The following is a 16,859-nucleotide window of genomic DNA, read 5'->3' on the forward strand; positions in this document are numbered from 1 at the left end:
CCTAGGCTTTTAAAGGGCCATGGGCATATAAGGAGAAGCATCCCCTACGATGGGCACACCCTCCTTACAATTCCATACAATTTTTTTATCTACTATTTAGGTGATGCACAATTTTCCTATACATTACAAAATGAAAATGCGTTCCTATAGCAATTATATACGAAGTATTTACTTCACCAAAAAAATATACAAAGTATCTAGAGAGTGAGAATTAGCTCAAGTGGTTAGATCTCCTCTCTCGATTGCAGGGGATCTTAAGATTGATTCTCATCCCCTGCGGCTCTCTAAACAACAAAAAAAGAAAAAGTATGAAGTACTTAATTACGTAAAACCAAATTCGGATATTTTATTCAAGTTTATAATAGCAACTAAATATAACTCAAAACATATATACTACCTCCGTTATAGGTTATGTGCAACAATTTGACATAAAGTAGAGAGGGAAAATGTCTAATCGTTGCACATAACCTGTAACGGAGGTAGTACAACAACTTAACTCAAATACTCAATCTTATAGACTTATTCTAATACTTGTCTCTCTAATTGTTTTAGAAGATTTTAACCTTCACAAAAAAAAATAAAATAAAAATGCATCAGTTAAAGAAACTACTTCGTATTTGACATCATCAAAACTAGAAAAATAAAAAAAAGTAAAAAAACCCTAAAATCAAACAAAGGATGAGCAAAGAAGGAATAAATCAAATCAGTAATTCACTAATTCCCAATTCATTTTTATTTGATTGTGTATCAATTGGGGATTTGGCTACAACGACTTCATATATATATATATATATATATATTCCATTGAAAATTCTTGAATAGAGAAATAAGCAATACAAGTATAATTATCCATGAAATTAAATTGATGTAATTATGATAATAGTAATTTGAATTGATGGAAGAATATAGAAAGTTATAGCTGGAAATCTGACAATTGTTTATATGTTGGATTGCTTAGTGTTAGAAACAAGAAGAATTTTACAACTTAAAAAAAAAAAATTGAAAATAGACCCTCTTGAAATTGGGGCCTTGTGCAAGAAGACTTGTTGCACTTGCTCTTCTACGGCCATGCATCATATGAGCGAACAATTTAACTCAATTGATTTATCAAACCGACCTATTACATTTTTTTTTTTTTTGATAAATGTCTATTACGTAATCAAGTTCGATAAGATATTTTGTTCAAGGTTTTTATTGACGAAGATATTTTGTTCAAGGCTAATATCAATTTATCATTTATTCATGTTGTTACAAGTAAAAAAAAAAAAAAATAAAAAAAAAAAAAATGAGATGATCACGTGACAGGAGAGAGAAAATCCAAGTAAAGCACGTGAGGAGGCAAGTCCGCCATCACTGTCTACAACAGTCTAAAACTTGAAATGAAACAAGAGCTTAAACGATAAGAGAGATATTTTCAATTTTCACCCTCCTTTTCTCGCTTTCTTTCTACTCGTATAATTATCTATCCATTCTTTCTCAAACGCCTCCTTCCTTCCTTCATTCTTCAACCCCTTCTCTTCTCTCTCCTCTTAGCCCTGCTTCTTACTGTAGAAGGGCAAGGTTTAACAATGGCGGCTTTTACTGCCGTTTCAATTTGTCCTTGTTCCTTCTCTTATCGTCCTAACCATTTCAAAAACCGTTACATTTCCTGTTCTCTTGGTTCTACTCGTGCCAACTTAAGTACGTTTTCTTAAATTCATTATTTTTTTTAATTATTATTGTTTAATTTGCTTCAAAATTAATTTGGGATTTTTTGTACAGGAATTAGTGTAAGTGGGTTGAATTTGGTTTCTTGTTTAGTGGTAGTTTGTGTTGCATTTGGAGGAACTTGTTTAGTAGCTTGTAAAGGATTTTGAATTTATTTGTCTAATTCTTTACCCTCTCGATAAGCTGCTAAGTTAGGTAATGACGGTAATGGCAGCGCCTTTGATTACCATTACACTCTAAACTAGCTACCAAACAGGTCCGCAAAGTCATTACCATTACCATTACCATTACCGTCATTTTGGGTTGAATTTTCTCACTCGGTCGTGTTTAGGTTGTTAATGACTTTGCGGGCCTGTTTGGTAATGACGGTAATGGTAATGTTCTTGATTATATAGTCGTTTTCTTCACAAATTTTCATTATTACTCGATTCCCACCTTAGAGTGGTGATGTAAATATGTGAAAAAAACATAAGTTTTGGAATGAATTTGTATTATCACAGACATTAACATCTATCTAATATTGTCTTAATGGGTTGTAACTTGTAAGTGAGGTGTAATTTTCTCTAGAGGATATGGTAGAGCGAGGATGTAGGATAGGCTTTGTTCTAAGGGGTGATTAATGAAAGTTGTTTCCTTGAACAAGTTTTTTTCTGGACCAAATCTTTGATGCAAGATTGTGCATGTTACTAAGTTTTATGTGTTTGGAAGTTTGATTTCGAATTTATAGACTAGAGATAATGAAAGATGGATTTCACTTATCTTCTCTCAGGATTCATGAAATGATTTATAGACTATCACGAGTGTTCCCTCGAGAATTTATTGCTTTTCCTTTTTAAGACTAATTGGATTTTTATATAGAAAGAACAACAGAAAAACTTTGAAAATTTTGCAGTCTCACTTCCTGGATGCAGGTTTTCATTTTGAGTGTCTGATTGATAGAGCTATGTACAAAAGAGCCGGAGTTTTCTGACTGCTCACAAAGAACCCATTTAATGCAGTTATAATATAAGAGGATTAGTTCTTCGTTATTGTCATGTTGCTCTATTGTATCTAGAAGCATAGTATATGTATATTTGTGTTTTACTGTATTTATGTTAAATCATTGTTTGGAAATGACATCTCCTAAGTTTTACTGTACCTGTGAGGTTCTTGAAAAGTTTAGTCTAAACTTAGACCATTGGTCATGTGCCAATATCATTTCTGTTAGTGTAATTCTTATATTTGTTGGACTAATTTCAGGCACAGATACGACAAAAGTACCACGTAAAAGACATGTAAGGCTTGAAGGTGCTAGGAAAAGTATGGAAGATTCTGTAAAGCGAAAAATGGAGCAGTTCTTTGAAGGTCCCACTGGCCCACCTCTACGTGTTCTACCTATTGGTGGTTTGGGTGAAATTGGGATGAATTGCATGCTTGTTGGCAATTACGATCGTTATATTCTAATTGATGCAGGAATTATGTTTCCAGAGTAAGTGTTTATGCACCAGTGTTACAGTCCACCACCTTCTACATTTGTAACAAGGGTATTAGTTGAATTGCTAATCTAGTCTCCTTGATCTAATTTTCTTAATGCAGCTTTGATGAGTTTGGTGTTCAAAAAATTATACCTGATACCACTTTTATAAAAAGATGGAGCCACAAAATTGAAGCTGTTATAATTACACATGGGCATGAAGATCACATTGGTGCGTTGCCTTGGGTAAAGTTTCTTTCTGTTACTTGAAGTTGGGTTTTTAATAGACCTTGTTGTCACAGTAATTAATTGACTTTTTGGAAGCTAGGATCATCTAGTCTTGACCGAAAGAGTTGCAATTGCACTGCCTCCTACTTATGTTAATGCTTTATTGTTACATTTATTCGATTACTTGTGAAATGCTAGTTGCACAAGAATTTGCATGTTTGAATCTTTCTAATTAACTCTTTGATTGTAACTTTAAGTTATTTATATTTGTTAGACTATGAAAAAAATCATTTTGAACTATTTTTGATGCTATAATCTATTATAAATGCCTTTTTCATTTCACAATTTTGCACCCAAAAGATTAACAATTTCAACTTACCTCAATGTCCCTAAAGAGGTTCTTTCCCCGTTCTCCCTTCCCATGGCAAGGTAATTGTGAGGATTTTTCAGATGTGAATAACTCTGTTCACTATTAATATGAAGGCTGCAACCATTTGTATATGAACAACTTTTCACTGTTTGGTGTGGGGGTGGAGGGGGGGGGGGGGTTGGGCAGATAAAAGTAGTGCAATGCTTTGTTTTCTTCTCATAAAATAAGGTATTCTGGTCTAAATTGGTTTCATCTGGTTTGATTCATCAGGAGGGGAGGGGGGGGGGGGGGGATGAGAAAAGTACAATGCTTTGTTCTCTTTTTCGAAAATAAGGTGTTTCATTTTGAATTTATCTGGTTTGATTAAACTTTGACCATTTTTGACACTAGATGACTAGAGTATAAGAAATAAAAGCATTATGCTGGATTATCATAGATGCGACAAAATGCAAACAAAACTGTCATAGCTTTTATTATCACATAATTAAAATATGTGGTTACAAGAATTCATAGTAGCTCTTTATGTAGTAGTTCCAAAAGCAATTTGCAGAGTATATAGCCTAAGTAGAGAAATGCATATCATACATTGGGAAAGTTTATAATCAAATTTACCTATTTGAAACATACCTAAAGAGAACGAAGTACAATTATTGTGAACCAATGGTCAAATTATAGTCAAATTTAGTTAAAAAAAAAGGTCAACCTTCACATTTTCAGGACAATATTAATTTACAATTTTCTGACCAGATGTTTTTTATTTTATTTTTATTTATTTATTTTTTTATCACAGGTTATCCCTGCCTTGGATCCAAGCACACCAATATTTGCATCCTCTTTTACCATGGAGGTATTTGTTACAAACTTTTGCTTTTTCCAAGAAACATATCTTATTGTTTCAGATTTACCCTGTCTTTGATGAATATTTTCTGTGAGGAGAGCTTTACCTATAGATATTGTGATTTGTGCTGCTCTATGATAAAATTCAAATATCTCGAATATTCACTGCCATTTCTGTTCTTGAGCAGCTTATAAAGAAGCGTCTGAAAGAGTTTGGAATCTTCGTCCCATCTAGATTAAAGATGTTTAAAACTAGGAGAAGGTTCACTGCGGGGCCATTTGAAATAGAACCCATCAGGGTTACCCATTCAATACCTGATTGCTGTGGGTTAGTTATGCGTTGTAGTGATGGTACAATTTTCCACACTGGTGATTGGAAGGTATTATATTCTACTGATGTCTACTATATTAAGTTCTTCAAAAGGGCACGGATGTGTACACTAAGCATAATCTGAACTGTTTACTGTGTAGATTGATGAGAAACCTGTAGATGGAAAAGTGTTTGATCGCGTGGCATTGGAGGAGCTTGCAAAGGAAGGAGTTACATTAGTAAGTTTGCTTAAGTTACTCTGCTAGTCAGCTTACTGTGTAGATTGACGAGAAACCTGTGGATGACCATCTAATTTATTGCTTGTTGGTTACTCTACTTGTATGCTTAAGTTGGCTGGATAATGTTTAATTTTAGAGAGTGAGCCACTACATCTAGTGCAGCTTCTAGAGTAAATATGTATCCAAATAATATGTTTTTTGTTTATTTTTATTTTTTTTTTTTATTTTTTTTTTTATATTGTGGTAGTTACTCTGCTCGTCAGTCTGTATAAAGTGTATAAATTAAACGTGATGGCAATTACTTCCAATGTGTTGCACAGGGGACCCTCACTCTTTTTCTTATTTGTGTAGTTTATGTGTGATGAGTAATGGCTGCTTCTCTTTATTTTATATATTTATTTATTTATTTCAATAGACGGAAATAATGATAACGTTGTTTGCATTTATAGTCAGTATTTTATTCAAACCGGAAGTATCAACCTACTATTTTATAATTGTAGATGATGAGTGATTCAACAAACATCATGTCACCTGGGAGGACTATTAGTGAAAGTGTCGTGGCAGATGCACTGCTAAGGCATATCTCATCAGCCAAAGGAAGAGTGATTACTACTCAGTTTGCATCTAATATACATCGCCTCGGAAGTGTTAAAGCAGCAGCAGATGCCACGGGTCGAAAGCTGGTATGCATCTTTTAAAGTTCTTAGGATACACTTGGTACTTTGGTAGTGTTTTATTGTAATAAGCAGGCTTAACATATTTTAACGTGTTTTGTCCTAATAGGTCTTTGTTGGAATGTCCTTGAGAACATATTTGGATGCTGCTTGGAAGGATGGGAAGGCACCTATTGATCCATCTACTCTGGTAAACTTATTGGAGATTTTATTTTATTTTTAATTTTTTTTGTGCAATTCTTTAAAAATGGTGTTTACTAGATATTATAATAACTGAGAAGTTCAGTGCTTTTCAATGCTCATACCCAACCAAATCTAACACCACACATAGACACACAGAAAGTGAATGGTATTATGCTGCTTATCTATGCATAATTTATAGTGGATCAATCATTCCATAGAATTCAGGGTTCATTGGCAGAACTAGAGATGGACGGGGGATAGCCATGGCCACCTTTATATATTACAATATCTATTAGTTGTTGAGACATGTTGCAGTTGGAAATCTTGGGAAAGTTGGTTCATTTTGGGAATTTAAGTCTTGAACCCATTTGATGAGTTGTGCTTGATGTTTGTAATGGACATTTTATGCTCTCTTTCTTTTATCTGTTTTTAATCCGGACCATAAAGTTTTCCATGGTGCATCTTCAAGTTCTTATTCTTTGTATATTCATTTTTTTTAAAAGATTTATTACCTTGTTTTTGTATTATAGCTTTCTATTTTTTTAAAAAATGGTTTCAACTTTATACTTTGTATGATACATGAAATATGTAAATGTGGCCCTCTTGTATACATTTTCTGGTTGCGTCACTGGTAGGTCTGGAATTTTTCCTCAGTGGTCATCTAATATATCTGGTAGATAACTTTAGCCAGACTCACCTTCTATCACTATTCTTCTAAGAGATCATGTCTACATGCACTTTATGCCTTGTGCTCTAATTCTTCTCAGGTTAAGGTGGAAGATATTGATGCTTATGCCCCAAAAGATTTGTTGATTGTTACAACTGGCTCTCAAGTGAGTAATAACATGATTTCCAGCTTCTGTCATTGTTGAATGTTGTCACTTTGGCTCCATTGTAATTCATCGTTCTTTCTTTTGGCTTCTTTTTGGGTTATGACAAAATATATTGCTGTGTCAGGCAGAGCCACGTGCTGCTCTAAATCTCGCATCATTTGGGAGTAGTCATTCCCTAAAGTTGAGTAAAGAAGATGTTATATTATACTCTGCGAAGGTAAATATTGGAAAACATTTGGTGGGGGTGACATTATTATACATTATACTTCAGGACAATCTTTTAATGGGTTTTTTATTTTAATCAGTATTCATCTTCGTTATTGTTTAATTTGAGTTTTTTAAACTGTACTCTATCTAAGATTTGTTTCTGCCCTTTCCTTTATCTTCTGTTCCAAATTAGTTTTAGCACTAATATTAAGGATAGGTCCTAGTGTCCTATTATTATTTTGATAAATCTTTCTTTCCAGTGCCAAAAGGTTAGGGTTTGACTCTCTCACGTTCAACAAAAATCATCCCACTTTCATCTATCAATATTACTTCCACTTTATAATAAAATAATTCCCCATTATCTTCTTTTGCATCTACTTTTCCATTAATTTGACATTTGATTATTAAACAACTTATCATCTAAAATTATGTGCATCAGTGTCAAAACTAACCTGAGATGGGGTAATCATTTTATTTGAAATAAGTTAGGTATTACTAGTATGCGTTTGTGTGCTTATTCTATTCCTATGACTTACAGGTCATACCAGGAAATGAAAGTAGGGTGATGAAAATGTTCAATCGTATATCAGAACTTGGATCAACATTAGTCATGGGTAAAAATGAAATGCTGCACACTTCTGGTCACGCATATCGGGAGGAATTGGTAAGTTTTATTATTTGGAATCCATTGTAATGTTCTTAGATCTCCTTATATGGTTTTAAACTTCCATCAGAATTTTTAGATATCTACAAAAAACTTGAGATTTTGATGATTAACAAATGGGAAACATGAAGGGCATTATTATTGATGTAGTTTCTCTCTTCTACTCTATATATAGAAAATTTTCATAGTCTATGCATGAACTATTGAAACTTCCAATTTTGGGAAACTATTGTAAGGATAATTGAATTTGACAATTTATAGATTGTTTTCAAGTGGCCTATTAATTGGCTGTCAAATCATAATAACATTACTGCAATGCATTTTGTGATCTAATTAAAAATTTAAAAGCAATTTTGCAATTAGATACTAGTTTCCTATGTATGTCATATTCCGATTCAGAGTGCACTATGTTTTAAAAAGTTAAATATTGCTTTTTAAGGCGGAAGCACTCAAGATTGTCAAGCCACAGCATTTTCTTCCCATTCATGGTGAGCTGTTGTTCCTTAAAGAGCATGAACTGCTTGGAAAATCAACTGGTGTTAATCACACTACTGTAAGTTTTGTATCTCACTTTGACAAAATTATTACTACAATACTGAGCTTTAATAGTTTGAGTCAGACTGTCAATTCATCAATTGTCTAGATCATAGATTATACTCTATATACTTTTTTCAGGTGATAAAGAATGGAGAGATGCTTGGAGTGTCTCACCTAAGGAATCGAAGAGTGTTATCTAATGGGTTTGTTTCTCTGGGCAAAGAAAATTTACAGGTAATAGATTTGTGCCCTGAGATCCATTTAGTGGATTAATATGTTGTTTTCCCTCACCAAGGACACCAACCATCTACCTCATGTATTGACTCATGAAGTATCCAATTTATGATTAAGGTTGGATTTCTTGTGCCAGCTGTCATATGTTGGTGAGGGAGTATGTTGATTTGGTTCTCCTGGGAACCAACTTGCCTTTGTGCTGCTTTTTGTTGCTGTAACTCTTATGGGTGTTTTGTAATCACAGTTGATGTATAATGATGGTGACAAAGCTTTTGGCACATCTGCTGAACTTTGTATTGATGAAAGAATGAAAATTGCTACAGATGGTATATTAGTGATCAGGTAGGATGGAGATTAGATAAAATTGATTACTGTATTATGATTCTATAAGTTAATGCATTAGCACTGCCTAACTATATTATTTATCTTGTGGTGAAGCATGGAGATTTTACGCCCTCAGGCTGGAGAGGGTTTTACAGAGAAGTGCTTGAAAGGGAAAATAAGAATAACCACACGGTGCTTATGGCTAGATAAAGGAAAGCTTTTAGATGCACTGTACAAAGCTGCACATGCTGCGCTGTCTAGCTGTCCTGTAAATTGTCCTCTTTCACATATAGAGCGGACAGTTTCTGAGGTATTAAGAAAAGTGGTGAGGAAGTACAGTGGGAAAAGGCCTGAAGTAATTGCGGTCGCCACTGAAAATCCAGTAGCAGTTCTTTCTGAAGAAGTCAATGGACGGCTATCTGGAAAGTCACATCCTGGCTTGAATCTATCAGGGTTACGCAAGGCATTTGACGGACAGCAGCAAAAGAAAAATTCTGGAAGATTACAAGATGAGGAAGACGATGGTTATGTTTCTGTAGCTAGCAGTAGCTCCTCACAGCTGGAGTCTGAAGGTTGTCCTCTTCCCTTTTGTATCACTCTTTATGTGCACGCCTGAAGTCCTGAATTATTATCTGGATGTTGTATATAACAGGAACTTATCAAGCTGGTTTTCTGCATCAAAATAGCTCTTTTTATTGGGATTTTCCTCGTCCCTTTCAAAGTTAATATGACATGCTTCTGCATTATAATAATAAAAAAAAAAATCACTTTTGCTAGTGTAGCAAATTTTACACCTTCATTTTGAACTTGTCGATGCCTGTATGTTGAGTCAATACTTGCATAAGTTGGACTGAAAAATATACTCATTCGTGATCAAAAGTATCTTGTTACTACTTAGTATTACCCTAGATAATGGTCAAAGTTGGCTAATTAATGTTGTCTTTTAATTTGAAGCAGAGGGATGTTATGCAAGTAATAAGCTGTTTGCACCATTCAACCTTCAAAATTTCAGAACTGAGATGACATGGATTAAGGCCTTTAGTCAAATTCCCTAATAGTTTTCTTGTTCTTAATTTTGTTGGATGCAGATGATAGTGAATTTGATAGACTCCTTAAAAAGGTTGATGCTGCTGCTTCTACTTCTGATATAGAAGCAGACTCTACTGCAGAATCTGAGGATTCTGATGGTTTGCTAGAAAAAAGTGGTGAAGCTTCTAGTTTGCTGGAGAAATCTACAGACAGAAGTGAAGGTGTGGAAGTTAGTGAAGGGGAATCTGATGAGACATCAACTCGTTCGTCAAAGCGCTCAAAGTCAACAACACGCAATAAATGGAAGCCTGAAGAGGTAAAAAAGTTGATAATGTTGCGTGGAGAGTTACATGACAGGTTCCAGGTTGTAAAAGGACGTATGGCACTTTGGGAAGAGATATCTTCAAGCCTTTTAGCTGATGGCTACAATAGAACACCTGGACAATGCAAATCCTTGTGGACTTCTCTGGTCCAAAAATATGAGGTTTGTTCTTGGATCTCCTTTCAGTATAGTTACACCCTCTTATCTTTTCACTTGGGCACACACATTGAAGAAAAGTATGTCTTGGGTAAAATTGTTACACTAATGTATTGTGAGACACTAAAAGTTATCCCAGATAATTTAAAAATTGACCCTTATGACCTAGTCTCACCATGAGTTATTTTGAGGTCTTATTGAAAACTTTGCCATTCAGATGATTAGATATAGTCAAATTGGCTACTTTACGTACTTTACAAGTTTTTTTTATTTTTTATTTATTTATTTATTTATTTTTATTTTTTTTTTAAATAAAATTATTTTATAATTATTTGAGTGCTTATAAACATAAACCATAGTTCGTATGGAAAGATGGACCTTATTGGGATCAATCATCCATGTATAAAATAATTCATGGCACACAAAAGTGATAGGGGTCCTGTTGTGCTTAAGGTGTGCCTTGGTACGGATCATTGAGCAAATATTTTAATAATTTGTTGTAAAGAAGAAACCTATGGTCCTCTGGTGCACCTTGCTTAGGGTAAAAAAAAAAGTTGCTTTACCTCGCACCTAGCGCCTCATTGATTAAGAGCACCTAAGACACACCTTTTTTATTCACTGCTTGGGATAACCATTCTGTTAAAAGTCTTCTCTTATGTGTTGCGGGGTATAACTTTACTTGTTACTTAGGCCTTGTCTTCCCATCTTATCTGTACCTTTTATAAGCCCAGATAAGTTAAATTTGGAAATGTAGTAATTTTATTTAGGAAATAAGAAGTCCAGATATATGTAGAAAATATAGTAGCTACCCAAATACTCCTTTTCCCCAAATAGAGTAGCCCCCCCCCCCCCCCCCCCCCCTTTTTTTTTTTTGAATTGGGTCCTCTAAATAAAATAATAGTATAAGCCTATCTCTTATGCTTTTTTTTTTTTTTCTCTTTCAATCCCATTTCTCTCCCATGTATAAGAAAAAAGAAGAAAACAAATACATTTCTGTGAAAATCTATAAAATCTTCACTGAACAATGGCCCTCCACAAGACATTTTCATAATCTATAAGCCCAAATAAAATGGGGAATAATTTTAGGGATAAAGGGAGTACATTTTGTTATAAGTTGAGGATACTAATTGTTTAAGTTAAGTCCAGAAAAATATGATATTGATCTGACAAATAAAGCTTTGGAATTTGGATATATAAGCTAAAATAAGTGGAATATAGGCGCGGAGAACACAACCTTATATAATAAGCTGACATCTTGAAACAAGGATGGCCTCTATTGCCTCTACTTTCCTATGAACCAGCATATGGGTTGTTCCATGTCGTTGGTTTGACCCATGAAATGGCCAGCTCAGCAAGGCACAGCTCATGAACCTCATGCTGTGCCATTCAGAGACAGAGTTTGGCAAAATCGCCTGGTGTGGCACATCGTCATGTTGACTTTAGAATTTTGGATCTTAGTAGACTTTTTTTTCCATTTTTGGTTGGGTACGAGGGGGGAGGCTTTCCTTCCTGTATGTGTGTTGATGTAAAAACTAGATTTTAAGGACCCTTTGTTTTTTGAAACATCTCCCTGAGTTCTTGGCCATGGATTAGGCTCAACTTATAGCTGTAGACAAAATATATGCAAGTATATATGCTACTTCTTCAGCATCAGGATGAAGTTATCAGTTTGATTTTGGTCACTGATTTTTCTGTTGCAGGAAAGCAAAAATGACGAGAAGAGCCAGAAAAGTTGGCCTTACTATCATAAGATGGACAAAATTCTATCCAATTTGGAAGAAGTGGTGAGCTCGTGAACTCGTCAAAATATTATCTAATAACAAGATTGCTTTTTGATGAGCCTCCAATTACTAGTTACAAAGATTTAGACCATTGCCATGGTGGCTTCTGAGTTCTGAGGGGCACATATACTGCACAATGCAAACATGATGGCTGACGGCCTGACACAGAGGGATGTAACAGCTTAATTCTTATCTGTTTATTAGTGCCTTAAATTTGTACAGGAATTTAGAACAAGGTGAAATTGATCCATTTTTGACAGGATTACTGCAGCGTATTAGCTTCTTTTGGCTGGGTCATTTTCAGTGTTCCCGGTTTCTTGGTTTGTTCCAATATGGAGCACTGCTATGTTGATAATTTGGAATGCTATCCCTGGAAATGAATCACAAAGGGTGAGGGATGTGATTCCACCCCTCCATCTCTGCAAAGAGTGATGGTTTTTGGGATAAAGCAATATAAGTATGAACTATAAACTTTTCTATGTTATAATACACAGCCAAAGCAATTGAGGTTTTGGAACGCACTCAACACGCCATGCGCACCTTGGTCATGTTGTTGCTCCTGGGCTTGATGTAAAATTTATATATTTATAACATTAGAATTAGACTTAAACTAGAAAAAGAATAATGTATACAAAGTGTTAAAGATAATCAGGCTGAACAATTGTACTGTACAAATATAGAAATTATGAAATTATCTTTATCATGAACTTAGGATTGGAGATGAACCATCTAGAGTTCACTCTATCACAAATGTAATGATGCATACACTGAAGCACAGCATGACATTGATAATTAATATTTTTTTTCTTTTGCCAATGATCTTTATTCTTTTATAGGCTTTGTTAGTCAAAACTCAGGCACAACATGTTGGTTTCTCAATTGTTCCTTAAAAGAATAATATAGTCAAAACTCAAAACTAAAGCAGAGCATGTTGGTTTCTCAATTGTTTTAATAAAATAATAGATGCAATACAATCAAACAAGAGTAAAGATCGAGTCTCATTCAGGCCAATCTGGTGTTCAAGTGTTCGATATTCGTGTGCAAATTACTTGTAAATTAATATATTTATAGCTTCTATTTGATAGTTATTTATCAACCTGTTTAATTTTAAGGTGAAGTTAATATTGTCTAAGAAAATAAAAACCTCCTAATCACAAAATCAAATGATGTAGACTATTTATTTAAATGGAAAAGTATTGTTTTGAACGGATTTACATGAGTCCAGTCATACAAACATAAACAAGTATATTTTTTTTAAAATCTTAATTGTCAAAAATTAAATAATAATAGTCAAATATTAGATTATAAATATAAGATATTAGGTTATAAGTGTTAGATTGGATATTATATTATACTTATATGTATATATATATTGGGGATCATGTCAAAACAAAACTTAAGCTGAAAACTGAAAACAACAAATCTTGACCGTAGATTATAATCAATCTCTGACTAATCATATCTTACGGATGGGTTTTTTTCCCACAATTTCAGACTAAAGCATTTAGTTTCTCTCTCCTCCTTCATTTGCATGCGTAACCTTTCTCTCTCCTAATTTCTCCATTCTTCTTCAAATTACATTCTACTTCTTCAAATCACAGTTGTAAATCTTATAATTACTTCGATTCTTCATCAAATTGGTTGATATTATCGTCTACGATCTATCAATTCAAGTGAGTAAATCGTTTATAATTTTGCTAATTCTTTTATCAGTTTAGCCTCATTTGAGTGAATTTTCTTTATTTTAGCTTTGAATTAGTGAATTTATATTTGTAATCTCATTAATTTCTTCCTATCATTGTATTTGAGCCATGTTAAATTTAGGTTTTTCGTTTAAATTTTTTATTTTTTATAATTTATTTTTTGAAATCAAATTGATTTCACGATTTGAATTTTGATTTTCGATTTAAATTTTAGTTTTGTCGAAGTAGTTTGAGATGCATATGTGTAATTTTGAGTTTTTTCTAATGATTTTTGTGTAATTTTGGTCGTTTTTTATCGGGAAATTTTCGATTTGATTTGGATGTTTCAATTTTATATGAGTATTTTTTAACTGTATTTTGTTCAATTTTGCTTGATTTTAGTAAATTAGGTTTGTATGTGTAATTTTTGCTCGAAATTCTACTCTTCTTTTTGTTCTTCACCTTCTTAGTAACACGATTTTTGTGTTATTGATTTTAGTAAATTAAGTCTGGGTAAAGTTAGTAACGTGGATGTTTGATTATGATGAAAATAGCTTAAATTAAGATAATCACGTTTAATTTTTTATATTAAGATGCTTGATTGATTTAAATTGAGCATACTTGTTTTTGTTGATTTTAATTGAAATGGAGAATTGGACAGACGCAGCATGTAGTGACAGAATTAGACACACACACGCTGTGTTTGATTGTGTTGCTGTCAAAGACTTGTGGGATGCAGCTAATTGCACACCATTGTTTGGCTGTCATAAGGAGTAAATCATGATTGTTTTCTGTAGAAATTTATTCCCAAATTGGTGCGAAAAGGCGTGGCTCTAATGTGGTATATTTGGGGTTGTAGGAATGATAAGATATTCAATAACAAGGACACTCCACATCATCCTGTTATTATTGAGAGAACCCTACGATTTGTGGAGGACTTTGATAAGTACTCTGATAAGATTTATGGGTTAGAAAACCCTCTGATGGAAGTAAGTCAAAGAGCTAGAAGGCACCTACAGTAGGAGTGCTTAAGGCTAATTGTGATGCTTGATCTTGTGGTAAATAGGAGTGCTTACGACTGGCTAGGTGAATGAAGGTGGCTGTTAGTTGTTGCAGGAATGCGTAGCTATTGTGTATATAGCAATCTTAATTTAAATATTGTAACATTTATGTAGTTACCTTATTTTTGTATATAGTGACCTTTATTTTGTGTATAGTGACCTTTATGTAAATAGAGTCAAAAACTCAAAATCGATATAGTTACCTTATTTCTGTACATAGTGAACTTTATGTAAATGGTGTTAAAAACTCAAAGTCGATATAGTTATCTTATTTCTGTACATAGTGACCTTTATGTGAATGTTGTCAAAATTGATATAATTATCTTATTATTGTATATAATGACCTTTGTGTAAATATCGTCAAAATTGATATAGTTATGTTATTTTTAAATATAGTGACTTTATGTAAATGTCATCAATTTAGATAAAGTTACTTTATTTTTGTATGTAGTGACCTTTAAAACGATCGAATTGATTATATGTAAGTTTGGAAAGATCTTAGGCATTTTAAACCGTCTGATCTTTTGTGCTAATAATGAATGGTTGAGATTTGTTGTTTTCAGCATAAGCCTTTTGTGTGTGTGTGTATGTCTGTGTATTAGGTTATATATAGGAAAAATTGATTCTGATAATTCCACCTTTGGCCGATTCGCTATTAATAATCCCACTTTAGATTATTATTTAATAATTCCACCTTTATAGGGGATCTTCTTCTATTGATCCCTTATGGCCGGTAACCTAAACATTTGGTATACTTTTTTTTTTTTTTTTTAATATTTTTTTTATTTATTTTTTATTAATTTTTTTAGTAACACGTGTCACTAAATAATTAGTCAAAAATTTAAAATAAAATAAAAAGAAAACATATGTTATTTTTTTTTTTAAAAAAACAAGCCAGCCCCAAATGAACACCCTAAGGTCCCTAACTCCAACCTCCGACATCCCATCCTCCACCGCCGAACCCCCATCCTCACTATCGGAACCCCATTTCCACCCTTACCCAACTAAAACTAGCTCGATTCCAACCCTCACACCCTCGAAATCCATTAAAACCCTTTATTTCAATGGATTAAAAAAAAAAATTCAATGAATCAATTTCAAGGGATGGCCTGAGGATGAATTTGGGTAAGTGTTTGGGGGTTTTCCGGTGGTTTTCGGCGGTTAGAGGGGATTTTCAGCGGTTAAAGGGGGTTTCGGGTAAGGTTTTTAGGGTGGTGGCTGTGGTAGTTTCGGGGGTAGGATTCGGGTTAGGGGGTTATTTCGGGGGTTGCTTTTGGTCGGCGGGATGGTTTTCGATAATGGGGGGTTTCGACCGGCCATTTTCAGGGGTGTAGGGTGTCGGTCGCGGTCGGTTTTTGGTTGGGCTAAGGTAAGGTTAGGTTCACGGTGGATGGCGGTGGCTGGCGTTTTTTTTTTTTTTTTTTTTTTTTTTTTACTTTTTCAGTTTTGTTTTTTGTTTTTGTTTTTTTTTAATTTTTTTTTTAATTTTTTCAGTTTTGTTTTTTATTTTTTCAGTTTATATATATATTTTTTCGATTTTATTTTCCAACCAATTAAAAAACGAAACATGGCATATTAACCTGTGAAAATCGGTTACCAACAGGTTAAGGACCAACAGAAACATATCCCCTATAAAGGTGGGATTATTATATAATAATCTAAAGGTGGGATTATTAAAAGTGAACCGGCCAAAGGTGAGATTATTAGAATAAATTTTTCCTTATATATATATATCATATATTAAACACTCCCAGTTGGGTTGTGCGCAAAGCTGACTGCATTAGTGATTCTTAGCTTGGCCTGCTATTCATACTCATTTGGTCGTTTTTCTCACCAACCCCAGATGCTCTTACAGCTCAAAGAGAGAGTTTCAATGAGATTGCTGAACCAGCATCAAGATCATCACCTTCGAAATCAAGAACATCCAAAGCTAGTCATTCAAAACCCGAATTGAAATCGAATAAAAATGAACATTTGCAGCAGTCGGGAAGTAATTCGAGGAAAAAATAAACATGGGGTTGTTAGTAA

General features: G+C 33.8%; 1 protein-coding gene and 1 long non-coding RNA gene across 2 annotated transcripts; both read left to right on the forward strand.

Moving 5' to 3' along the window:
- Positions 1-1,194: 1,194 nt before the first annotated feature.
- On the forward strand, positions 1,195-12,904 carry LOC110724287 (ribonuclease J-like). The gene is made up of 17 exons (XM_021903709.1): positions 1,195-1,680; positions 2,947-3,175; positions 3,283-3,406; positions 4,549-4,605; positions 4,784-4,975; positions 5,067-5,144; positions 5,645-5,827; positions 5,928-6,008; positions 6,769-6,834; positions 6,959-7,051; positions 7,580-7,705; positions 8,145-8,258; positions 8,381-8,476; positions 8,721-8,818; positions 8,915-9,372; positions 9,889-10,313; positions 12,008-12,904. The coding sequence occupies exons 1-17, from the start codon at positions 1,569-1,571 to the stop codon at positions 12,101-12,103; spliced, it is 2,628 nt and encodes an 875-aa protein (XP_021759401.1). The 5' UTR covers positions 1,195-1,568; the 3' UTR covers positions 12,104-12,904.
- Positions 12,905-13,556: 652 nt separating this feature from the next.
- Positions 13,557-15,124, forward strand: LOC110724288. The gene is made up of 2 exons (XR_002511943.1): positions 13,557-13,761; positions 14,432-15,124. It is a non-coding gene; the product is annotated as an uncharacterized LOC110724288 (long non-coding RNA).
- The last annotated feature ends 1,735 nt before the right edge of the window (positions 15,125-16,859 follow it).

The sequence above is a fragment of the Chenopodium quinoa genome, unplaced genomic scaffold (genome assembly GCF_001683475.1).
Source record: "Chenopodium quinoa cultivar QQ74 unplaced genomic scaffold, ASM168347v1, whole genome shotgun sequence".
NCBI classification, from domain to species: domain Eukaryota; kingdom Viridiplantae; phylum Streptophyta; class Magnoliopsida; order Caryophyllales; family Amaranthaceae; genus Chenopodium; species Chenopodium quinoa.

Bases quoted from the DNA above. Each gene is read 5' to 3' on its own strand.
- LOC110724287 (XM_021903709.1), top strand. From the start codon at position 1,569: ATGGCGGCTTTTACTGCCGTTTCAATTTGTCCTTGTTCCTTCTCTTAT. The intron at 5,145-5,644 runs GTAAGTTTGCTT...TTATAATTGTAG, and splicing joins CAAAGGAAGGAGTTACATTA to ATGATGAGTGATTCAACAAA. The intron at 6,835-6,958 runs GTGAGTAATAAC...TTGCTGTGTCAG, and splicing joins TTGTTACAACTGGCTCTCAA to GCAGAGCCACGTGCTGCTCT.